General features: G+C 37.4%; 1 protein-coding gene and 1 pseudogene across 1 annotated transcript; one reads left to right on the forward strand and one right to left on the reverse strand.

The window, feature by feature from the left end:
- Nucleotides 1-3,163: 3,163 nt before the first annotated feature.
- Nucleotides 3,164-4,398, forward strand: LOC111899309 (10 kDa chaperonin, mitochondrial). The gene is made up of 3 exons (XM_023895162.3): nucleotides 3,164-3,383; nucleotides 3,469-3,608; nucleotides 4,186-4,398. Exons 1-3 carry the CDS (start codon nucleotides 3,279-3,281, stop codon nucleotides 4,232-4,234), a joined length of 294 nt encoding a protein of 97 aa, XP_023750930.1. The 5' UTR covers nucleotides 3,164-3,278; the 3' UTR covers nucleotides 4,235-4,398.
- A 2,962-nt stretch (nucleotides 4,399-7,360) lies between these two features.
- On the reverse strand, nucleotides 7,361-18,759 carry LOC122195296 (ribulose bisphosphate carboxylase large chain-like; annotated as a pseudogene).
- Between the last annotated feature and the right edge of the window lie 7,905 nt (nucleotides 18,760-26,664).

Here is a 26,664-nt window from a genome sequence, read left to right on the forward strand (position 1 = left end):
TTTCTCATTTGAAACCTCTACAACCTTTTAATTTATAACTTAATATAATTAATCTATTATTTTAAAACATATTATTAGTTGCAAAATATTTCCTTTTTTATTTATAGACTTTTAAAACGATTGTTATAATATATTTATTTGTTAATTTAAATATAATGTTAAATCCAAAACATCAATCAAAACATAAAATAATCTTAAAAAATATATTCTGATATTATTATTCAAAATAGTTTAAAACGTTTAAATATTATAAATATAGAATGACAAGTCAAATTAAATAAAAAATTAAAAAAAATAGTATTATTCAATTTTTTCCAAAATAAGTGGTTTTTATTTAATTAACATTAAAAATATACATTGGATTAACTTATAAACAATGATTCATATATCAATTAATCATCATGACCAATCTAAAAAAAATCAATCAATATATAAGTAATTTCTAAATTAATCAATCATAACGTAAATCGTAATACCAAATTGAAACCTATGTTTAGTTTCATTTAAACGCAGATCATGAATAAATGTTATTGAATAATATGATTTTTAAAGAAAATAATTACAAATTTGTGTATCAACTTAATGTAAGAGTTATTATTTTATGGTTAATATCTTATTATTTTCAACATATATGCACAAAATTTAACTATATAGTTTTATTACATGCAACACAAATATTCATATGGAATTAATGGAAAGAAAATAACTAATACTTGTCAACAAGCTCAATCTTTCCTCTTTCTAAAAGTATATATAACAAATCTCTCGTGGATACAAAAAATCATCGCTAGAATCCCTTAACTTTCATATCTTTGACTCTTTCGAAAAAAAGTTTCATATCTTTAGGGATGACAAAAAACCTCATACCAGATGGGGAACCCGAAACCCGCATCCGTTTTGACTGGGGAATCCCCAAGTTGATCGGGGATGGGGATAGAGATGGGGAATCCCTGAATAAAAAAGTGGGGATGGGATGGGGATGGGGCTACTGCTTATCCCCGACCCTAGACCCGCCTCCGATATATATTAACATACAAAAATAATACAAAACTTATACTTATAGTACAATTTACAATACATAAAACTTAATCCATGTAACCTAAGTAATTATTGAGTTGAAATTATATTTTCTCTTTTTCTTTTATCTAATTTAAACTCGTACATAATTTTTTTTCCTATTCGGTTTATCTAATTAATCTCAAATATCTCTCTGATAATTTTTTTCTATTTGATTTTTATGTGTTTATTTAAATTTGGTAGAAAATTTGTTTGTATTTTTTATACAATCTATGAATATTTTTATATTTTGTAAAATCTTTAAACTTATGTCGATAAAAATAAAATTTAGAGTTTTCTTTTATGTAAAAATTTTCATATTAAATAAAGGAAAAAAATCTCCGATTCCCCGATGGGGATCCCCAGCCCCTGTTGGGGGTAGGGGTGGGAGTTTATTTACATTCCCAATGAGGATGAGGATGAGGATGAGGATTGGAATGAGAATTCGGGGATGGGGATGAGGACCCCTATATTCCTCACCCTGTTACCATCTCTACATATCTTTGTCTTAATATGATTATATGAGACACAATTATATCATATAAAATTATAGAAATTATTGGTTGCTTGGAAATTTGTATTAATGTTAATAATATTAACAAAAAAAAATACAAATTAAAAAACACATTATAATTTGACTTGGACTAAGACATATAAGCCACATTATGTTAGTAATTATATGATAGAAAGACATCAAAATAATGTTTTTGGCGTCGAGCGTTTTTGAGAACTTCTAGTCCAACGTTCAACGGTATCTTGTGTTGCCCTACTCCTTGAGGTTGAAGGTTCAAGTCTCGTCGTGGACATAAGTGGATTTAAAAAGTAGTTTAGGAGTATGTTAGATTTACCATTCAAAAAAAAAAAAAAACAAATAACTCAATTTAAACCAAAAGTTACTTCACATGACATTTAAGAAAAAACTAATAAGTTTTTTTAATAATTTTTTAGATTGTCTTTAGGTTAGGAGGTGTCATGCAGTTTTCACCGTCGGTAGTCTGACGTGGACCGCTTTACCGACGGTGAACACCGCCCGTCTCCCCTATTTTCACTGGCAGTGAAGTACTGATGGTAAGGTTCAACCGATGATAAAAGTTTGAAAAATGGAATGTTAGGATGCTTTTGTGACCGTTGATGTTGGCATTTTTTATTTTTTTTTAAAATTTTTTTTACATAATATGATTTTGAAAGACGAACACAAAATAATTTGTTAGTTTCAACCAAATGACAACGCATCCTTTAGTGCTCCAATACCGTCTAGTTCCATCTCATGGCATACAAGAACAAGGATGATACGTGACAATCAAAAACACCACGGGCTTCGCAACGACTTGGCGAAACATATATATTGGGTTAATAAAATTGATTTGATTTGTTAAAATCAAATGTACTGTTTTTAATTTATAAAATGTTACGTTATTTTAATTTGTATTTATTTTTATGTTTATGAAAAATTTGGTAGGTAAACACATCACCACATCCTATCTCGTAGGTAAAAAATATAAAAACTGTAAAAGCTTAGGTGATGTTTATGTGGTACCTTTTTACCATTGACAAAAGTTATACCAAACCCTTTAGCCTTAAAAATATGTTTAAATAAACGGGTTGATTTTTTTTTTTACTAAAACTCGTTTATTTCCTATTACATAGTACTCCTTCCGTCCCAAAATTATAGTCCATCTTTCCTTTTTGGTTTGTCCCAAAATAATAGTCCACTTCTAAAAATAAATAACATTTTTACCAAAATATCTCTCATTATTACTTAACTAACTAAGCATTTAATTGGACATTAAATGCAAAGTAAAGGCAAAACTGTCATTTTATTATATAAAGTTAGTGGTAATTAATGTTTTTCTTAATCTGTGTGTTTTCTGTCTGTGGACAATAATATTGAAACCGAGGGAGTACATATTAACAATAACAATGTTAGACCTCTCTAACTTTATCCCATAAGACAATTAATGAACTTGTAATCTAATAACGAGTTGGGCTATTCTTAAGCGGCACAATACTTAATGGGCCTGTCAACTAGAAGCCTCCTCAATTACGGGCCACCAATGGACGCCGCCGCTGAAACCAGCTCTCTAGAAAAACCCTAAACCCTCAATGAGGCCTAGAACCTTCCACCACCGTATTCTTCCATTCATTTCCTGTTTAAATCTCCGGAAAACGCCGTCCAACATTCACTACGTTGATCTAGAGAGAAACAGAGTGCTACACTAGCTATGGCCAAGCGTCTAATCCCGTGTCTCAACAGAGTTTTGGTGGAGAAGATCGTTCCTCCCTCCAAAACCACCGCTGGCATTCTCCTCCCTGAGAAATCCTCCAAGGTAATTCGTCCTCCACTCTCCTTCCTCCTGTTGCTTGGATCCGCATTTGATTTGTTATTTGACTAGTTTGTGGTGTCGGTTGCAGTTGAATTCCGGCAAAGTTATTGCAGTTGGTCCTGGAACTCGCGATAAATCAGGTAACACGATTCCGGTGGGTCTAAAGGAAGGAGATACAGTTCTCTTGCCTGAATACGGAGGCACGGAAGTTAAGCTCGGTGAAAAACAGTACGTTTTTTCTATCCATTTTGCTGTTTTGCCTGTCACTTTTGTCAATATCAACAACGGATCTGGTTTTTTGTTCGCAATTAGTTATTGCAATAGAATTAGGTTATGATTGTTAACCACTCAATGATTAGATTAGAAGCATCGTCTTTGGTGATCTGTAGCATATGTAAGTTGGGCATGAATGTTAAACAGGGGAGAGTTCTTCATCAATAGCTCTGAAATACTTACAGGTTTTCTGTAGGGTGCCCTCTCATTCAACTGCCCTTCACATCATTTTTATTGCTTCATTTCACATAGTTTTTGTTAATTTTTGTGATATGAACATAATTGATGGCATCATAGTACAGGTTTTGAGCTTTTTTGAATCTGGGTTGTTGAAAAGTTTGAACGTTTTTGTTCTGCTCTTCTTCTTCAACCTTGTGTTCAAATCCTTCTTCTCATTCCTGCCTCCAAACGCCATTACATTCTTCATTTTTTTTTACCTAATTTCTTCTTCTAATCATATAAACTTATCTTAACCATATTAAGAATTATTTTACATCTTGTTGAGCGGATTTTTGGGTTGTTTGATATGCAGGTATCATTTATTCAGGGATGAGGATATTTTGGGAACTTTGCATGACTGATTTTTGGAGAACAAAATCGTGCTTTGAGAAGTTACAGTATGATTGTTCTAATGTTAAATCTTTGAGATACTAGACTGATTGATGAGCTAAATGATTTGTAGCTAAATGGTGTTATATTTGAGGTCATAAATGGTGATATGGAATGCAATAACATTTTACTTACACTTGCAGAATCATATTACTGCATATTTTGTGCATTTGTGTTCATGTGTGTTTATTTTTTTTCTTTTGAGATATATTGTCTATTCGTAAGCCAACTTGAAGGGAATTGTTTCTTGCTATCCATAAGCTTTGTTTTAACACGCTCTATTGGTGACGTATGTAGATTGCTATTTGTTGTTCAATGATCTTGTTATTATGAGGTTTTTTATATTTAGACACAATGGCTATGGTTTGGTTCATGTAGAATCTATAAATCAATCACTATAGTAAATGATTATCTCTATATATCTAAGTCACTACATAAATCAATCACTCTAGTAAGTGATTATCTATATATATCTAAGTCACATAAATCATCTGTAACTTTCTAAGCATAATCCATAATTTTTGTGATCACAAAGTGAAAATTATGGGTGATGTTCTAAAAAAGTTTTTGCATATGAGGAAATTACATGAGTGGTCCTTATGGTTTTAACTTGGATAGGTTTTAACTCGGATAGTCCCTGTATTGTGTTGCTGTTGCGTATTTTGTCCCTAACCAATTTGAATTGGCCTTTGTGCCCTTGATGGTATTTTTTTTATTATTATTTATTACTTATTATTAAAACAAGAGATTTGATCTGCATGTCCCATACAACCTCTCTTCTTTCCGCCTTTCGTTCTCTACACAATTTTTTTTTCTTTTTCCATTGGGTTCTTTAACGTTCATTAATGGGATAATAACTTAGGAGGGTAATAACATTTTTCGTTTGTCCAAATTAGGTCCCTAATGTATTTTTTTTTTTTGTGTATTACACTATTAAAGTTGTTATAACCGTTTAGAAATAATCCATTTTACCGGTTTCTTCCTGTTAAAAGGACTATTTGTAAACGATTAGAATAAGCTTAATGGTGTAATACGCACAAAAAATATGTAGGGACCTAAAATGGACAAACAGGAAACGTTATTACCCTCCTAAGATTTTTAGTATTTATTTTTATACGTGTATTTCATATAAAGTTGTTGAAATTAAAAAGAATACAAAGTAGAAAGGTTTGGATCGGATTAGATTTTGTAACTACATCACGGATAGATGAAAACACAGGAAGGTCCAAATGAAGCCAACACCCAACCCGACTCCAAACCTGATAAGCAACCGAAAACTACAACAACAAATGTTTCACACTTTCTTGAGAATTATGACACACAGGACACAATAAAGAATCTATCACCACCCTCTTTCCACCAGTTTAGCTCTTATCGGAATGCAATCCAAAAGCACACACCATAAAAAAATGTTAATTTTAATAGGGACAAAACGGTTCCACCTAGTAGGCATACTACTCATAGGAAGCGTCATATCATTGACCCAATTTTGTGTTGATTTAACAGTAAAGATACCCGACGATTCAAGCTCTCAAGACCACTTATCCGACATTTCCCCTATGCGAATAGGATTTAATATATCCATAAGATAATCAAATTGGGTCGATTCATCCCCTCCTCTAATCCCCCGACGCCAATGAAAATTCCATCCCCTCGAATCCCATTATTCACTTACTCGATCATCTTGATTAAAGGCCAAAGCAAAGAGCCTCCCGAACCGCTCCATAAGAGAAATATCCAAGCACTAAACATCCTTCTAGAACCTCGTTTGAGTCCCATCCCCCACTGCTCTATACATGGAATTAAAAGGAATACAACCATTCTCATGGAGATGATTAATAGATCCTACAATCTTTTGCCAAACACCCCCTCCAGTTCCTATTCTCGAATCGTCCGAAAAACCACCACCTTCCCCATGACAAAATTTGACAATTTTTAACCCAAAGAGCTCCCTTGTCATTAAGAAACCACCACTTCTATTTATAAAGAAGGTCGAGGTTAAAAGCATCCAAACCACCAACCCCAAGACCTACATGTTTTTTATTTAAAAAGTAAAAATTTACTATAGGGGTTTATAGTTTCATACGGGGATAATGACTTAGGAGGGTAATAACGTTTCCCGTTTGTCCATATTAGGTCCCTAACGTATTTTTTGTGTGTATTACACCATTAAGGTTGTTATAACTGTTTAGAAAATATCATTTTTACCGGTTTCTTCCTGTTAAAATGACTATTTGCAAACGGTTATAATAACCTTAATGGTGTAATACGCACAAAAAATAAGTTGTGGAGCAAACCTTGCATAGTTGTAGGGTTTAGATTCAACGGAAAGGCAAGAACAGGTGATGGTTGCATCCGGGGGTTCACCAATGAGGGCAAATCCCCAAAACGAACCACACGGTGCAAATCGATGGCGCCGGTAGTGCAAATGGTGCAGATAGGCATCGTCAAGTGGTTTCCAACGATGGTGGATTTTCATAAAATGATGGCATTTGGTGGTCGTCGGACGTATACCAACCGTTGGGGTGGTAGTGTTTGTCGGCATCGATTTGTTGATTCTGAATCTCGATGTCGATAGATCTAACCTATGGTGGATTTTTGGGAATCATATCAGTGGATAGTTTGACTTTTCAAGTTGCTGACCAAACAATTGGTGGATCTTCGTTTCTGCATCTCAATGTCGATAGAGTCCCTGGCGTTGATTCGTTGACGACAGGCTACAAATCACTGCCGAAGAAGGAGAGGTGGCGACAATGTTTTCTTGGATAAAGAATTGTCGACTATGATGGAAATTTTGAGAGAATGGGCGAGGAGAGACACACATAATGAGTGGACCGTTTTGTATTTATTTAATTTAAAAAAATCGGAAAATAATAAAAGAAAAGTTTAAAGAAAATAAGAAAGGGTATAATGTTTTTTATGTCTGTGAGGGACCCAACGCGTAACAAAAATACACTAGAGACCATCCGAGATAAAAAGAAAATTATAGACCAAACACGCAGATTACCCCAAACCATAGAAATCATTCGCGTAATTTACTCAATCATAGGTTGGATAGGATATGGGCCAGGGAACACCCTTTGGAGAAGAGAACGAAAGTTATTGATCCAAAGTATCCATTGCCTGAAACTCAAATTTAATCTCCTTCCATACTTCACAAGCAGCAGCTAGTTCAGGACTCCATTTGGTAGCCTCACGGATAATTTCATTACCCTCAGTAGCAAGATCGCATCCCTCATTACAAGCCTGTACACATGCTTCTAGAGCTACTTGATTAGCTACGAAACCAGGTGCATTTCTCCAAGGGTGCCCTAAAGTTCCTCCACCGAACTGTAGTATTGAATCATCTCCAAAGATCTCGGTCAGAGCAGGCATATGCCTAACGTAAATATCGCCCAAAGCTACAGGCAGAACACCTGGTAGAGAGACCCAATCTTGGGTGAAATAAATACCGCAACTTCAATCTTTTTCAATAAAATCATCACGCAGTAAATCAACAAAGCCCAAAGTGATTTCTCTTTCCCCTTCAAGTTTACCTACTACGGTATCGGAATGAATATGATCTCCACCAGACATACGTAACGCTTTAGCTAGTACACAGAAGTGTATACCATGATTCTTATGTCTATCAATAACTGCATGTATTGCGCGGTGGATGTGAAGAAGTAAACCTGTAACGACCCAAATTTCACGTCCAAAAATTTCATTTAAATTAAGTAGTTTGTAAAACATTTGTAGTAAAACGTCAAACGCTCATATCATTTCAATAAACATATCTCGTGTCTAAATACCCAAAACATGAAAATAGTAATAATGTCATAGTACAATCCCAGAATATCTCATAATGCGGAAAACCAAAGTGTGTGTGTATGATGTGCCGCTACCGCGCCGGCTCCTTCCCCTTCACTGAAGAGGTACCTGAAACAAAAACTGATAAAACGTAAGAAGCTTAGTGAGTTCCCCCATCGTACCACATACCATACAATCATATCACATACATACTGCCAGGCATTTCTGGGGTGCCCGACCTACCCGGTATGGCCATTCTAGGGTGCCGACCTACCCATGCGGCCATTCTGGGGTGCCGTCCTTCCCGTGTCAAGCCATTCTGGGGTGCCGTCCTTCCCGTGTCAAGCCATTTTGGGGCGCTGACCTACCCGTGTCGAGCCATTCTGGGGTGCTGACTACCCATCGGTCCTAACAACCAAACATCAGGGACTGGTCCCCTCCTACTACCTCTATCGCATACAACATAACAAGCCAACATGCAAACATATCATCACATACTGTCAGACGTATCTGGGGTGTCTGACTACCCTTCGGTCCTAACAACCGAACTCTACTAGTATCACATACAAAATATCATGCTAGCATATAACATATCAGGTAGTAGCAAACCTAGATGATATCACAAAGACAATCATCTAACATACGAACCCTACTGGTGGGCCAGCATTATAGCCGTAGACCCACCGCTACTGGAAGGTAACTCACCTCATAGTAGCTGCCGAACTGTGCGAGAATCCTCCAACTGCTACTCCGGAAATCCTCCGGCTAAAATTCCCACAAAACACTTAGTCAGAAACTGACATCTACTCTTAGGGTAAAATGACCATTTTACCCCTTGACCAAGTCAAAGTCAAAGCCAACTTCTAGTTGACCTGAATCGCCGAGTCCCTATCATTCCATTAAACCTCATACCCGTCTCTACTCGTCGAGTTAGGCGATGACTCGACGGGTTTTCCTTCTAAATGAACACCGACTGAATCCTCATCCGACTCGCCGAGTTGTATGAACAACTCGTCGAGTTCATCATCAACTGATACTCATGTCCTGCCTTGACTCGCCGAGTTGTATGAACAACTCGTCGAGTTATTCTTCATCCTATGAACACGTTCTGTCCTCGACTCGCCGAGTTGATGAACAACTCGTTGAGTTCTATGAAGATTTCCTTGTACTCGCCGAGTCCGTTCATGCACTCGCCGAGTACCATGAATTTCCAGAACAATTTGCTTAGTCCAGAACGTTGGGTCACTCCCCGGGACTCCCTAAAACCCTTCCACACTCATCTGGTGCTTTTGACCCTCGCTGATATGGGACCAAAACCCTTGGACTCGCCGATTCGGTCACATCCCCTCCTAAAAACTTCGATTTCTGATGTACAACACTTGACCAAAGGATAGATCCAGGCCCCTAAACTCGATCTAGCACGTAAAGTTACAAACTTTACGTGCATGCATGGGACTTTTGAGCTTAAAAGGCTCTAAAATGGTTCTTTTGTTGCATGGGGCCTTCCTTGAGTGCAAAAGCATCCCAAATCTGTCTTGTGACTCCAATAATGACATGATCCAGAAGCTCAAACCCCCAACCATGTTTGCAAACATGGTTGGCCACCAAAAATGGCTTATAAAAGCCCTAAATCACCCTAAAGAGGGATCTAACAAATGAATGAGCAAGGTTTAGACTTTATACCTTCTACAGACTGCAAATGGTGAACCAAACTCAAATCCTTCAGTCTCCTCTTGATCCTCCTATGCTCTTCCTTCTTCCTTAAGGTCAAAACTCACAAGAATCACTCAAAAGCCTTGGATTTCCTCAAAAACAGCTAGGGTTTGCTATGAGAAGTGTTTGGGAGCATAAAGGGGGAATGGAGGCTGCATAAGGTCGTTTAAATAGGGTACAAACCCCTGTATTAGGGTTTTTGTCCAAACAGCGGCTACTCGCCGAGTCCGCAGCTTAAACTCCGCGCCTCATCCCGCTTCTACTCGGCAAGTCAGTCCTTCGACTCGCCGAGTCCAATGCTAAAATGAAAAAAATGAAGATTTAATAGTAGAATACGTACCAAGAACCAGGTGCTACAAATCTCCCCCACTTATTTTAGACTTCGTCCTCGAAGTCTGCCGCTCGATCCTGAAACAGCTCGGGGTAGTGCTCCATCATCTCATCCACCGGGTCCCAAGTCCACTCCGACCCCTTCCGGTGCTGCCATTGCACCTTCACGAGTTCTACTCTTTTGTTCCTCAAATCCTTCGACTTCCGTTCAAGGATCGCTACAGGCCGCTCGATGTAATTCAGGCTGCCATCAACCTGAATGTCCTCCAAGGGTACCACCGATGTATCGTCCACTAGGCACTTCCGCAGCTGAGAGACGTGGAAAGTGCTATGGATCTGACTGAGTTCGGCTGGCAAATCCAGCCTATATGCCACCTTGCCTACCCGGGGTATAACCCTGAACGGTCCAATATACCTTGGGCCCAACTTTCCTCGCTTCTTGAATTGAATGACGCCTTTCCAAGGCGACACTTTCAGGAGAACCATATCTCCGACCTGGAATTCCAGGTCTGATCGGCGCTTTTCGGCATAACTTTTCTGCTGACTCTGAGCAGTCTGAAGCCTACTCCGGACCTGCTGAATCTTTTTTGTCGTCTTGAGCACTACTTCGGTGCTCCCCATGACTCTCTGGCCAACCTCGCCCCAGCATATCGGGGTCCTGCACCTCCTCCCATACAACATCTCGAAAGGAGGACGGCCGATGCTTGCATGATAGCTATTATTATACGAGAACTCCGCCAACGGAAGGTAGGTATCCCAGCTACCTCCGAAGTCTAAAACACAAGCCCACAACATGTCCTCCAAAGTATGGATGGTCCGCTCGCTCTGGCCATCCGTCTGCGGGTGAAAGGCGGTGCTGAAATGCAGACGAGTACCCAACTCGTCGTGGAATTTCTTCCAAAACCTGGATGTGAACCACACATCCCTATCCGAAATCACCGAAATTGGCACTCCGTGCCAGGCCACCACTTCTCTGATATAGATATCGGCCAATTTCTCGGCCGAGATGCTCTCCTGAATCGGGATAAAATGGGCGCTCTTGGTCAATCGATCCACGATGACCCATATCGAATTCATTCGCCGCGCGGTCCTGGGAAGTTTCGTGATAAAATCCATCGTAATATCCTCCCATTTCCACAACGGGATATCCAACGACTGCATCTTGCCGTGAGGTCTCTAATGCTCGGCCTTGACCTTCCTGTAGGTCAAGCACCGCTCCACGTACCATGTCACATCCCGCTTCATGCAGGGCCACCAATAGTCCAGACGAAGATCCTTATACATCTTCGTTGCCCCTGGATGAATAGAGAATCGGGATTTGTGCGCCTCCTCCATCAGAACCTGACGCACGCCTCCATGATAAGGGGCCCACACCCTACGGTGAAGAGTCAATAACCCTCGGCTATCATAGTCGAAGGAGGAAACTGCCCCACAATCCAATCACTCTTCCGATGTTCCTCCTTTATAGCCTCTTACTGAGCCTCCCGAATCCGCTCCAACAGCGGAGTCACTACTGTCATCCGCATGCAGATACCCCTGATCGGCGCCGCCTTGCGGCTAAGCGCATCGGCCACCACATTCGCCTTACCCGGGTGATAAAGGATCTTGCAATCGTAATCCTTTACCACATCCATCCACCGACGCTGCCTCATGTTTAGATTCGGCTGATCCATGAGGTACCTCAAACTCTTATGATCGGTGTAAATGGTACAGCGAACCCCATAGAGGTAATGACGCCAAATCTTGAGGGCGAACACAACAACCCCCAGCTCCAAGTCATGCGTCAGGTAATTCGCCTCGTGAGGCTTCAGCTGGCTCGATGCGTAGGCGATGACATGCCCTCTCTGCATCAACACCGCGCCCAAACCTGAGATGGACGCATCGCAGTACACAACAAAATCCTCCATGCCCTCTGGCAGGGCTAAGATTGGCGCCTCGCATAATCTCTGTCTCATTGTCTCGAACGTTGCCTGCTGCTCAGGCCCCCAACGAAAGACCACGACCTTCCTTGTTAGCCTGGTCAATGGTACGGCTATCTTGGAGAAATCCTGGATGAATCTCCGATAATAGCCCGCTAATCCCAGGAAACTCCGAATCTCAGATGGAGACTTTGGAACCTCCCATCTCATCACGGCCTCCACCTTGGTCGGGTCTACCGAAATCTCGTTCTGGTTAACAAGGTGCCCAAGAAACTGCACCTCGTGCAACCAAAACTCACATTTGGAGAACTTGGCATACAAGCTCTCCCTCCTCAAAGTCTCCAGCACCTCCCGCAGGTGCTCCTCGTGCTCATCCTGCGTCTTGGAATTAACCAAGATATCATCAATAAACACTATCACTGACCGGTCTAACATCGGTCTACACACGCGGTTCATGAGGTCCATGAACGCGGCAGGAGCATTGGTGAGCCCGAAGGGTATCACCACAAACTCGTAGTGGCCATAGCGCGTCTGAAACGTAGTCTTCTACACATCCTCCTCCCTGACCCTCATCTGATGATATCCTGAACGCAGATCAATCTTGGAGAACCAAGATGCTCCCTGTAGCTGGTCAAAGAGGTCATCAATCCTCGGGAGTGGGTAACGGTTCTTCACCGTTACCTTATTCATCTCCCTATAGTCTATACACATATGATGCAACCCGTCCTTCTTCACAAACAGAATTGGGGCTCCCCAAGGCGAACTACTTGGCCTGATAAATCCCTTGTCTAGCAGCTCCTGCAGCTGCGTAGACAACTCCTACATCTCGGGAGGAGCCAACCGATAGGGTGCTTTGGCTGTCGGAGCCGCACCAGGGACTAGGTTGATCCTGAACTCCACCTGGCGCTTCGGAGGTATCCCAGGCAGCTCCTCGGGGAATACGTCCGCGGACTCTCGTACTACGGGCACCTCGCCCACCCTCACTCTACCCGCCTCCCGAGTATCCATAACATACGCGACATAACCTGCGCAACCCTGCTGGAAGTAATGCCTAGCTCTCGCTGCTGAACATAGGGCTAGTCCTTGTTGTGGCTTCTCACCCTGAACCACTAGCTCTCCCCCACTTGGGGTCCTGATCCACACCAACTGATGCGCGCATTCGATCACTACCCCATTGGGGCTTAACCAATCCATACCGATAATAACCTTGTTCCCCCGCAAAGGTATGGGAACCAGATCCACTAGATAACGCTCCTCAAATAACCTCAGTACACAATCCCAGAACACCGTCGATGCTCGCACCGAATGGTCATCCGCAATCTCTATGTCTAGAGGGCAATCCAACATGCCAGAAGACTCGGAAAATCTCTTGCTGAGCGCAAGAGAAACAAACGATCGGGTAGCGCCCGAATCAAACAATACCTGAACTGGAATACCGTTCACATGGAACGATCCTAAACAAAGCACATACATATTATATCAAAATCACAGCAGCATATCATAATAGCATAAATAAGAAGTCATACCCGTCACTATATCGAGTGCTGCGCGTGCCTCCTCGGTAGTCAACTGGAATGCCCGGCTCCTCACCACTGGAGCCTCTGCCTTGCCCTGCCGTCCATCAGTGATCTGCAGGGTCGCTGGAGCTGGCGCCTTCACCGGCGCTGATGCTGCTGTCAACTGGGGGCAATTGGCCTTCTTGTGGCCCCTATGGTTGCAGTGGAAACACAGGAACTCAGACATCTGAATAACCGATGCAGGGGCAGTACAATCCCTGCTGAAATGCCCCGTCTTGCCGCACTTGTAGCAGCTCGATGATCCCAGTCTACACGCCCCCTCATGTGGCCTGCCGCATTTCCTGCAGCGGCCCGGTCCTGACTGGCCTTTCGGCCTACCATCCGATCCCTTGGGCTTCTTTCCCGAAGCCCCCATCGACTGCCCCTCCTCTACTTTCCTCTTCCAGACATGCTCTAGATCAATCTCCCTCTCCCTCGCCCTGGCAATCATAGACTCCAGGGTAGGGCAAGCTGAAAAACTAACATGCTCCCGTATGTCGGCTCGCAACATGTCATGATAGCGGGTCCTCCTCATATCCTCGTCTCCCGCATACTGGGGCACCAGCAATGCCCTCTCCCGGAACTTGGCGGTGATCTCCGCCACAGTCTCTGTCGTCTGCCTCATATCTAAAAACTCCCTGGCCAGCTGCTGAAGCTCGGCAGCCGGCGCAAACTCTGCCCTGAACCTGGTCACAAAGTCCGACCAGGCCATAGCCTCAATAGCCGAGGCTCCCAATGAGTCACTGACGGATTCCCATCAATCTCTAGCTCGGTCTCGTAAACATCCTGCTGCATATCTTACCTTCGACCCCTCGAGGCAGAAGCTAGTCAACTGTGCAGACTCGATGTCTACAATCCACCGCCTGATAGCTATGGGGTCCTTCGCCCTGTGAAAATCCGGTGCACCACTGCCTCTAAAGTCCTTAAAGGACTGTGTGCGAGATCTCGACTGGCCAGATGCCATGCGCTCCTGAATGCCATGAGGTGATCCTCCATCAACTCGACTATCCCTTCCTTGATCGACCCGAAGATAATGGGAGTCGACTCAAGGATACCTCTGGTGATCTCTGACGTGATGAACTCGCGTAGCCTCTCATCTGCTGGCTCGGAACCTGATCCCGAACCCGATCCCTCTCCAGAACTGCCAACTGCTGGCCTCTGACGTAGTACCACCATTCTGCAATACATACAGGCAACTATTAGTGATACTGATGTCTTTAAAGGGATCACATATATTACAAGTTCCCCGGTCTTGTCTTAGCCTTCCTCAAGTCGGGTACGGATCCTCTGCTTTTAGTAGTACGGGCCCATACTACCTTCCACATCTACCCGTACCTTCCTCAAGGACTGCCTTGACTCCACCAGATCCCTTTTACCACTGTTGATCTTTGCTACTCTTATCCTAGGCTTACCCTAGGAAACCTTTGACTCCACCCAAACCGGTCCTTAGCTGCTGAAGGTCTCTTTGTAATGCCAATTAGCCATTACCTGAACACAATCACATGCAACGAGGCTCGGATAATCCTTCGAGTAAGGGAATCATCCCTACAACAGTTAGGACTCAAACAAGAGCTACACAATAGGGTCAAATCCAACACTTTGAGATTATTCAACCCTGATCACATGTGACTTTAACGTATTCACCTAACAACTAACTCCCATCACTCAAATCCCACAAGGCACAAAGAAAACAACATTTGGACAAAAGGAAACAATCTCAAGCAACTCTATCCTCATAACAGGAACTGCACTAGCATACAATGCTAAGCTCATACTATCAGGCATAACCTAAACAGGCTATCCTACTGCTGTCTACTTAAATCTAGCATGCAACTCTCATAAGCTGAAGCATATAAAGCAGACACATAAGGCATCACTCCTAGATCCTTAGTCCTATTCTAGCATGCTGTTCTACTGAAACTGATAACGTAACATAAACTTGTATGGGTACTTTGGGGAATACTTACTTGAGCTCGGCCGGTCGCGCACATCACACACTTGTTCTTTCTAAAACAAAATATCTTCTGTTTTATTCTTTAGAAAACTATTTTCTTATAAAATCTTTTAATCCCTCGGTTTGAGTCCAGACGCCCCCGAAGGTGTGTCCGAATCCCTCAAACCAGGGCTCTGATACCAACTTGTACCGACCCAAAGTTCACGTCCAAAAATTTCATTTAAATTAAGTAGTTTGTAAAACATTTGTAGTAAAACGTCATACGATCATATCATTTCAATAAACATATCTCGTGTCTAAATACCCAAAACATGAAAATAGTAATAATGTCAGAGTACAATCCCAAAATATCTCATAATGCGGAAAACCAAAGTGTGTGTGTATGATGTGCCGCTACTGCACCGACTCCTTCCCCTTCACTGAAGAGGTACCTAAAACAAAAACTGAAAACGTAAGCACGAAGCTTAGTGAGTTCCCCCATCGTACCACATACCATACAATCATATCACATACATACTGCCAGACATTTCTGGGGTGCCCGACCTACCCGGTACGGCCATTCTGGGGTGCCGACCTACCCATGCGACCATTCTGGGGTGTCGTCCTTCCCGTCTCAAGCCATTCTGGGGCGCTGACCTACCCGTGTCGAGCCATTCTGGGGTGCTGACTACCCATCGGTCCTAACAACCAAACATCGGGGACTGGTCCCCTCCTACTACCTCTATCGCATATAACATAACAAGGCAGCATGCAAACATATCATCACATACTGTCAGACGTATCTGGGGTGTCTGACTACCCTTCGGTCCTAACAACCGAACTCTACTAGTATCACATACAACATATCGTGCTAGCATATAACATATCAGGTAGTAGCAAACCTAGATGATATCACAAAGACAATCATCTAACATACGAACCCTACTGGTGGGCCAGCATTATAGCCGTAGACCCACCGCTACTGAAAGGTAACTCACCTCGTAGTAGCTGCCGAACTGTGCGGGAATCCTCCGACTGCTGCTCCGAAAATCCTCCGGCTAAAATTCCCACAAAACACTTAGTCAGAAACTGACATCTACTCTTAGGGTAAAATGACCATTTTACCCGTTGACCAAGTCAAAGTCAAAGCCAACTTCTAGTTGACCTGACTCGTCGAGTCCCTATCCTTCCATTAGACCTCATACCCGTCTCTACTCGTCGAGTTAGGCGATGAATCGACGAGTTTTCCTTCTAAATAAACACCGACTGAATCCTCATCCGACTCGCCGAGTTGTATGAACAACTCGTCGAGTTCATCATCAACTGATACTCATGTCCTGCCTTGACTCGCCGAGTTGTATGAACAACTCGTCGAGTTACTCTTCATCCTATGAACACGTTCTGTCCTCGACTCGCCGAGTTGATGAACAACTCGCTGAGTTCTATGAAGATTGCCTTGTACTCGCCGAGTCCGTTCATGCACTCGCCGAGTACCATGAATTTCCAGAACAATTTGCTTAGTCCAGAACGTTGGGTCACTCCCTGGGACTCCCTAAAACCCTTCCACACTCATCTGGTGCTTTTGACCCTCACTGATATGGGACCAAAACCCTTGGACTCATCGAGTCGGTCACATCCCCTCCTAAAAACTTCGATTTCTGATGTACAACACTTGACCAAAGGATAGATCCAGGCCCCTAAACTCGATCTAGCACGTAAAGTTACAAACTTTACGTGCATGCATGGGACTTTTGAGCATAAAAGGCTCTAAAATGGTTCTTTTGTTACATGGGGCCTTCCTTGAGTGCAAAAGCATCCCAAATCTTTCTTGTGACTCCAATAATGACATGATCCAGAAGCTCAAACCCCCAACCATGTTTGCAAACATGGTTGGCCACCAAAAATGGCTTATAAAAGCCCTAAATCACCCTAAAGAGGGATCTAACAAATGAATGAGCAAGGTTCATACTTTATACCTTCTGCAGACTGCAAATGGTGAACCAAACTCGAATCCTTCAGTCTCCTCTTGATCCTCCTATGCTCTTCCTTCTTCCTTGAGGTCAAAACTCACAAGAATCACTCAAAAGCCTTGGATTTCCTCAAAAACGGATAGGGTTTGCTGTGAGAGGTGTTTGGGAGCATAAAAGGGAATGAGGGTTGCATAAGGTCGTTTAAATAGGGTGCAAACCCCTGGATTCGGGTTTTTGTCCAAACAACGGCTACTCGTCGAGTCCGCAGCTTAAACTCTGCGCCTCATCCCGCTTTTACTCGGCGAGTCTGTCTTTCGACTCGCCAATTCCAAGGGTAAAATGCAAAAAAAAATAAATGAAGATTTAATAGCAAAATACGTACCAAAAACCAGGTGCTACAAGACCATTATCTTGGCAATAATAAGCCAAGCTAGTATTTGCAGTGAACCCCCCTGTTAGGTAGTCATGCATTACGATAGGAACTCCCAATTCTCTGGCGAATATAACTTTTTTCATCATTTCTTCGCATGTACCCGCAGTAGCATTCAAGTAATGCCCTTTGATTTCACCTGTTTCAGCTTGTGATTTAAAAATAGCTTCGGCACAAAATAAGAAACGGTCTCTCCAACGCATAAATGGTTGGGAGCTCACGTTCTCATTATCTTTAGTAAAATCAAGGCCACCACGAAGACATTCATAAACAGCTCTACCGTAGTTTTTAGCAGATAACCCCAATTTAGGTTTAATAGTACATCCCAGCAGGGGACGACCATACTTGTTCAATTTATCTCTCTCAACTTGGATGCCGTGAGGCGTACCTTGGAAAGTTTTAACATACACAGTAGGGATTCGCAAATCTTCCAGATGTAGAGCACGTAGGGCTTTGAACCCAAATACATTACCTACAATGGAAGTAAACATGTTAGTAACAGAACCTTCTTTAAAAAGGTCTAATGGGTAAGCTACATAAGAAATATATTGATTTTCTTCTCCAGGAACAGACTCAATTCCATAGCATCACCCTTTGTAACGATCAAGGCTCGTAAGTCCATCGGTCCACATAGTTGTCCATGTACCAGTAGAAGATTCGACAGCTACTGCGGCCCCTGCTTCTTCAGGCGGAACTCCAGGTTGAGGAGTTACTCGAAATGCTGCCAAAATATCAGTATCCTTGGTTTCATACTCAGGAGTATAATAAGTCAATTTGTAATCTTTAACATCAGCTTTGAATCTAACACTTGCTTTAGTCTCTGTTTGTGGTGACATAAATCCCACCCTACAACTCATGAATTAAGAATTCTCACAACAATAAGGTCTACTCGACATGAATTAGACGTTAATGAAACTTTTTACAGGAACCTTTCACAAAATTCCCAACTAATAGTAAAATTATCAACTAATCAGAATGCTTGATTATTAGACCATGGTATTTGATTCGGCAAATACATCATTATTGTATACTCTTTCATATATATGTGCATATGGCGCAACCCAATTCTTATTTATTTATTTTTTGAATTGAAATAACTATAAATCACCCAAATACTAAGAAATTCCCTCTTGACAATGATATATGTTGTAAATGTAAATCCTAGATGTGAAAATATGTGGAATTTTTCTATGAGAAGGTTAAAAAAAAGAACAACAGGATATACCTAAATGAATAGAAATAAGAAGAGCCGCTTATATAGAAATACTGAATCGTAAATAGAGTTCAGGTTCGAATTCCATAGATAATATAGATGAGATTGTCTATAATGATAGAAAAATGAAAGATTTTCTCAAGATTCTTATTCATCTACTTTTTATTTTGAAAATGGGTTGGTTGAACTTGAAAATTAACTCATTGAAATTGAATAAGTAAACAATTAAATTGGATTCGGTTGGATGGTACTAACAAAATCGTGTGCTAACTCTCCTTTCTTTTGAATTAACCGATCAACTTGACATCGGAGATTTATTTTAAATGCGATCTTGTTCGCAAAAAATTTCAAGATTTTTTACTTTATTGTTATATTATGAATATGATAATGAACCCTACTACTTCTGGTTCTGGGGTTACCACGCTTGACAAAAAGACACTAGGGCGTATCGCCCAAATCATTGGTCCAGTACTAAATGACATGAAGAAAGCAAAGCCCAAAGGCCCATTGACTACTCCAACGACCATTTTTGTTTTAATTGTATTTTTCTTAAAATATAAAACAAGCTATGATTTACTTTTTTACGCACCAACCTCACATTTTTTTGTACCTTTTTATTCAAATTTCTAAAAAAATAATTATAAATTTATTTAACTCGCCCTCTGATGATGTTGATATGTTCATTTGTATCGGTATTATACCAACGAACTACAAGAAGAAAATGAAGCCCTACTACAAACAAGAAGTGCGAGATTAAACAGGAATTGCGAGGAAGCACACAAATGTTTATATCATGCTTATTTTCCGGATAATTGTGTATACAAGTTAAAGGATTTCAAACAAAGGTTTCCTTTGAGTAAGAACTAGTTTTGAGACATGTGTACTACACGAGTTTATTAAAAAAAATTAATAGGAAATTCTAAATCAGAGTTTGATTTTTTTTTAAAAAAGTGAGAAAAATATTATATTATTGAACTTGAAGTACTTTATCTTTTCACTTTAAACAAATAATTTAAATAAATAAACAAATGAAATAATTAAGGTTCAATTTAGAAATTTAGAAATTAGAAGGAAAGTGAGATTAATGAAATTCATATATATTTATTATTCCATTTAAATACTACGTGAAATTTAATACATGTAAAAAAACATAAAATAACATATAATTTTTTTTAAATAACCACAAAATGATATATGACAAAATGAATGAGAGTGTAACATGTGACAAAAAAAAAATTATTTATTAGAATAGATGTGTTTTTTACACCTTGGAAACATATACTTTCATATTTATACATATTAAATATATTTTTATACAAAATAAATACATATTTTTACATATTAAATACGTCTTTAGGTATCTTTTCTTCCGATTGACATGATGCTAAAGGTAGATGACGATTCACATGGTTGCAAAAATGTGTTTGCAATAATCCGGTTGATGGTTTACAAGGAGTCACTCGATTTCGTTGACGATTATATGAAAACTAGGCGAATGTCCGCGCGTTGCCCAGAAACACCTATACAGTTGATATTTTTACAAATATATGTTTTTTTAATATAACAATAACGTTGTTGTTAAATTTGATATAATAATCTGTATACTAAATTGATATAATATATTGATTATTTTGAATTATATGATAATATATACATCGATCTATTATAATTGTATAATCTCAACCGTTTGAATGACTTCTACCAACGAGTTACTCATGAATAAAATTAAATATAATATATGGCTTAATGTTAATAATAATTTTTGTTATTGTTAATTAATTTTTTTGAATTTATTTTCTTAACGTTTTAATTTCTATAATTATAATTATTTAAAACATCAAACATTGTTTTTTGATTTTAAAGGTAACAATATAATCATTTATCTAGAGTAATTTTTAACTATTGTTATTATAAGTTATTTTAAGCTACTTATTTGAAAACTTTTAACGATTATACAAATATATTTAGGAAATATTTTAGTTAAATTGAGATTATAATTTAGTTTTTGCATTTAGCACTACAATTTATCACTTTTAACTATTCACAAAATATTCATTGAGTTTTTTAAGTGGAATTGAAATTTATATTTAATTTGACATTGTAATGTTATATTTAAATTAACAGCTAAAGTATTTTGTCCAAACTGTCCAAACTGTTCAAAAGTTTTAGCTTTAAATTAATAATGGTTTACATACAATAATATCTTAATCTAATAAATTAAGTATAATCTGTTAAAAATTAAAGACATAACTTTATAAGTAGAAGTAAAGATGTTATTTTAATATTGAAATTTAGTTTATTTATTATTACAATTTATGTTTGATATTTATTTAACCTTATTAGCCAATTTATAATCATTATTAGAAAGACACTACAATTTATCACTTTTTAACTATTTACAAAATATTATTTTAGTTATTTAAGTTAAACTAAAAATTATATTTAAGTTAGTCCTGTAATGTTATATTTAGATTTTTAATTTAAGTATTTTATACAAATTATTTAAAAGTTGTAGCTTTAAAATGATAATGGTTTACACCCAACAATATATTAAAACTAATAAATTAAGTATAATATGTTAAAAGTTAAAAAACATAATTTTATAAGTAGAAGTAAAGATATTCTTTTAATGTTGAAATTTAGTTTGTATATGATTACACTTTATGTTTGATATTTATTTAATCTTATTATCCAACTTATAACCATTATTAGGAAGAAATTGAAAAGTCATGGGAGTTTCAAATGAATGTGGTGAAAGGAAAATACATGAGAGCTTCAAATGAATGTGGTGAAAGAAAAAATGTTAGCTTTATAAGATATATATATATATATATATATATATATATATATATATATATATATATATATATATATATATATATAGATATCTAGAAAAAAATCCAAGAAACGTTTCTATAGATTGTCAAAAGGTGTTGAAATATTTGGTGACGTTTATTTGCAGAAACTTTGTCGAATGATATGAAACAACTATATGCGGTACATGAAGATAGACATGGTTTTCTCGGGATGCTAGGAAACATTAATTGTACATATTGGGATTGTAAAAATTATCCTCAGGGGTGGAGATGGGAGTTTGTAAGTGATTATCATGGAACACCTTCATTGGTATTAGAGATTGTTGTTTGCCAAGATTTGTGGATTTGACATGTTTTTTTAGGGTTGCAGGTTTCAGTAACGACATCAATTTTCTTGATCAGTCATCAATATTTTATCAGGAAAGACACTAGATGCTCCTTTCACAGTGATTGGAAATAAATATAAGTTTTGGTATTACCTTACGAATGAAATATATTCTATGTATTCTACATTCAAGAAGGCATTCCGACACCTAGTGGAACGAAGATAATTTTTTTTCAAGGGAAAACAGGACACAACACATAAGGATGTGGAACATGCTTTTAGAGGTTCTAAAGTCGAAGTGACACATAGTAGAACATGCGACACATCCATATAAGATATAAACTTTATGATATATCATGTATCTATGTATCGTAATGCATAATTTGATAGTTGAAGATAAAAGGCAGAATATTGCACAATATATGTTAATAGAGCCCGACACATGCAGTTTGTACCAGGTTCAACGGAATATTTGCATAAAATCGTTGATGTTCAAGACACACAAAAACAAGAGCGACTTCGACCCAGGGGGTCATATCTACGATGCTAACGATGCTGATGAGTAGTGTATTTAGAAAAAAAAAAAAAAAAAAAAAAAAACTTAAAAAGAGAGAAAAAGTTATGTAATTTTTTTTTCATGTCATGTTTTATAAAATTATGTAATGTAATTTTTTTATGACATATTTTATAAAATTGTTTTTTGTAAAATTAAGTAATTTTATTTTCAAATTATCAAAAGAGTAAAAAATGATAAAAAAAAGTTAATACCCAAAAATAAAAAGATAGACAATAAAATTATTTTGATACAATAGTGTGGTGACCATTTCTTAGATAAAATAACATGGTGTGGAGAATGAAATCATATGGAAAGACAAAAAAAAAATGGTTCTGAAGGAAAATTTTTACCCACCTTAAGTGAAATTTAAGTTTTGTGAGATAAACACATGGAGAGGAATCTACATTTTAATCTTGTGTAATATATGTAAGAAAATATACATTTTAATCTTGTATCATATATGTCATTAAGAAAATACGAGAAAAACATATGGGAGAGGAATTGGTGTTGAAAAAAATTAAGGTGATGTTTAGTTTGCTGGAATTTTTGAGAATTAGAAAGAATCGGAATTTAAATTTTTTGGTTCCATATTTGATAATAAATTGGATTCCTAAATAAGTAAATTTTCCGTAGGAATTTCACACTATGTGCATGGGTAAAAGAAAATAATGTGATCATACAACACTATCATTTTGCAATTCGGATGAAGAAACAGAATCGGATTCAGATTTGGAAAGTATTTCGGACACTTTTAGACGAACGTATTGATGATGAAGAAGTCCTCTCTAATAAATAAAGAATTTTTTTGCCACATGACTTTAAGGATGTGTTTCGGACCGGAACCGACCCGAACCCGAATAACCCGAATCGGATGAAAAATGGGAACCAAAACCCGAACCGATTATACTAATACGGACCTGTTCGGTCTGGGTAATACGGGTTTCGGTTCGGTTATTAACCCGATAAGACCGCAATAACCCAAATAAACATTTACACTATGTTTTTGAACAGAATAACCCAAATAAACCGAAATGACCCAAATAACTCAAATAAGGAAATTCTATATTTAGTTCAAGAAAAAAAAAATATTAGTTTAATATTTTTTTTTCTTTAAAGATATAGAATTTCCTCATTTGGGTTATTCGGTTCATTTTGGTTTTTTTGGGTTATTCGAGTTATTTCGGTTTATCTGGGTTATTCGGTTCAAGTGACTATTCACTTTCTGGGTCGGTCTTTTTGGCCCGATTAAACCTTTATTCGGGTAACTCAGACCGAATAACCCGAATTGGGCAAAAATAAATACCCGAGAACCGACCCAAATAACTTATTTGGTCCTAATCCAGGTCGGTCCAGTCCGAGTTTCGGTTTCGGTTCGTGTATTCGGTCCAAACGCACATCCCTAAATTACATACTCTCTTTCAATTTGACAACTGTCAATTTGTGATAATTTTGAATTATTTTTTTCTTTTTACATGTCATTTTAGGGGTTTTCCTATTTTATTAAATTGCATATAATATTTTAATGTAATAATTAAAATAAATATAGTAATAAATGAATATCATTTCATTAATGGACTTACCTCTTAATTTCAAAAATTTTACATTAAAGCTTATTAATTTCTTTTGTTTATTTTTTTAAATTATTTGTTTAAATTTAAAAGATAAAAAACATTTCAATTTTAATAATTCATTATTTTTCTTATTTTCTTATAAATTCAAAGTTCTTAATTATTTAGACTTTTATATTTAACTTGTTTTTTAATTTTAAAATTAACTTATGTAATACACGAGTCTCACAATTACCACTTAATAAATGAAATGCCGGGTCGGTAATTACAACTGATGAGCCTTGTAAAACTATTGGACGAAGATAACGCCACTTCAAGCAAACTAAGCCCATTTCACAATTAATTGAGCTTGAAGGACCAAATGTAACTCGGCCACGAGTGATCAAACTTTAGAAAGAAAGGTCATGCATAAGACTATCCTTATCAACAATTCAACACAATTTTTTCTTCCTTCCAGCTATGCAACCCAATCCAACAAAATTTTCACCCCGTTAGCAACCTAACCCAAACCAATTATTTATTATAAATAAAAAATTAAAATTAAATACTACCTCCGTCCCAAATTGATAATCAAATTTTGACTTTTGAAGTTTTTTTTCTTCAACTTTGACCTTAAATATTTTTGTTTTTGATAGATAATACTTGATGCAAAATATATGAATGGATTGTATTTTAAATGTTTGTTCATTTTTATAAGTTTTATCAAGTAATATATAACATAAATAAAAACATTTAAGGTCAAAGTTGAAAAAAAAACTTCAAAAGTCAAAAGTTGATTATCAATTTGGGACGGATGGAGTAGGAAATATATCGATATTATACTTTATTTAAAAATAACTTTTTTTTTTTGTAAAATTTAGTATTTTTTGCTAATTTTGTTGAGATAATATTTAATGTATAAATTAAAAATCAATAAAAAAATAGAATATGACATATAAAATTTAACAAGTTGATTTCGATAGACCTCTCACACTCACATGGTCGATTTCAGGGTTAGTTATTGTAGGTATGAAAATACATTGATGCCTCTTTCAATGAATTCATAGCTGCAAGAGGGATTTTTTCTTTGTACCTAAGTTTAGATCACAAATTCCTATTTTATGAAAACGTTCTTCACTTAATTCATGTTAGAAATGGTTTAGACATTGGTGGATGATCTGAAAAGCTTGAATTTTGATGTTTGACATTGATCGGATCATTAGGGTGGTGGGTTGTTTGGTTGGATAATTTTTTTTGTTCTAATGATGAAAATGGAAGAATTTGACCCGATTGATTGAAAGATTTTGGTATAAGAAACCGAAATGAGGCTACAATGAGATTAAAACATGTTATAGTGGGTTAAGTGTCTTTTTTAACAGGTTAAACGAGAGTTCATTTCTTTAATATACAAAAAAAATTGTGTGACCTTTTAAAACAAGCACGACAAATTCGATAGACTAATATGATATTTGCCCAAAATATTGACAGTATTACATTTTCTAGACAATCAAATATCATGCTATTAAATATGTATTTCTCTTACAAATTGACATTTTCATGTCCCATTCCACATGAATTTGTAGATTCTTTAACATCCATTTAAATCCATATTATACTTTATCATAAAAAAAAATTGTGTAATATAAAATCAAAATTTCTAATATATTTTTAGTTTTGACTTTTGACCATGTCCAAATTATAGGCATTACTCCATTGTCACCCCTAATCATAGGAGGTACATAATAAAAATATAAGATGTTGAAATATGAAGAAAGATTTATTTGGTGATATAGAGATTTGTTTGGTGAAGTTTGTACCAACAAACATCTGTACCGACTAACAATTACAATACCAATAATCATAATGTATAATATCACTTAAACTTCATAATGTGTCATATTAAATAACAATTAAACACTTTAAGACGATTAAACTTCTATTGTGTTGAACTATCATTTTAAGTTTTTGATTAGACTCGTCATATCAAAAGTACATTCATTATGTTGATAACTTCTTTAACAGAAAGCAATATAGCAAGACTCATCATTTATAAATGAGTTTATATATATATATATATATATATATATATATATATATATATATATATATATATAATAATAATAATAATAATAATTTTTTTTACTATTTTTAAAAACATATTTATGTTTATACCATATATTTATATTGTTTGTTTATACTATTGATGTAAATTTTAATCAATATTGGTGTTTAGTTTAAAAAATGAAAATTAATTTATATACATGAATCTAATATTTTAAAATTTTTATTTTGTTCCTAATTAAAT

The sequence above is a fragment of the Lactuca sativa genome, chromosome 8 (assembly GCF_002870075.4).
Source record: "Lactuca sativa cultivar Salinas chromosome 8, Lsat_Salinas_v11, whole genome shotgun sequence".
Classification (NCBI taxonomy): domain Eukaryota; kingdom Viridiplantae; phylum Streptophyta; class Magnoliopsida; order Asterales; family Asteraceae; genus Lactuca; species Lactuca sativa.

Coding starts and splice junctions, on each gene's coding strand:
- LOC111899309 (XM_023895162.3), top strand. CDS start 3,279: ATGGCCAAGCGTCTAATCCCGTGTCTCAACAGAGTTTTGGTGGAGAAG. Junction 3,384..3,468: donor TCCCTGAGAAATCCTCCAAG/GTAATTCGTCCT, acceptor TGTCGGTTGCAG/TTGAATTCCGGCAAAGTTAT. Junction 3,609..4,185: donor GTTAAGCTCGGTGAAAAACA/GTACGTTTTTTC, acceptor TTTGATATGCAG/GTATCATTTATTCAGGGATG.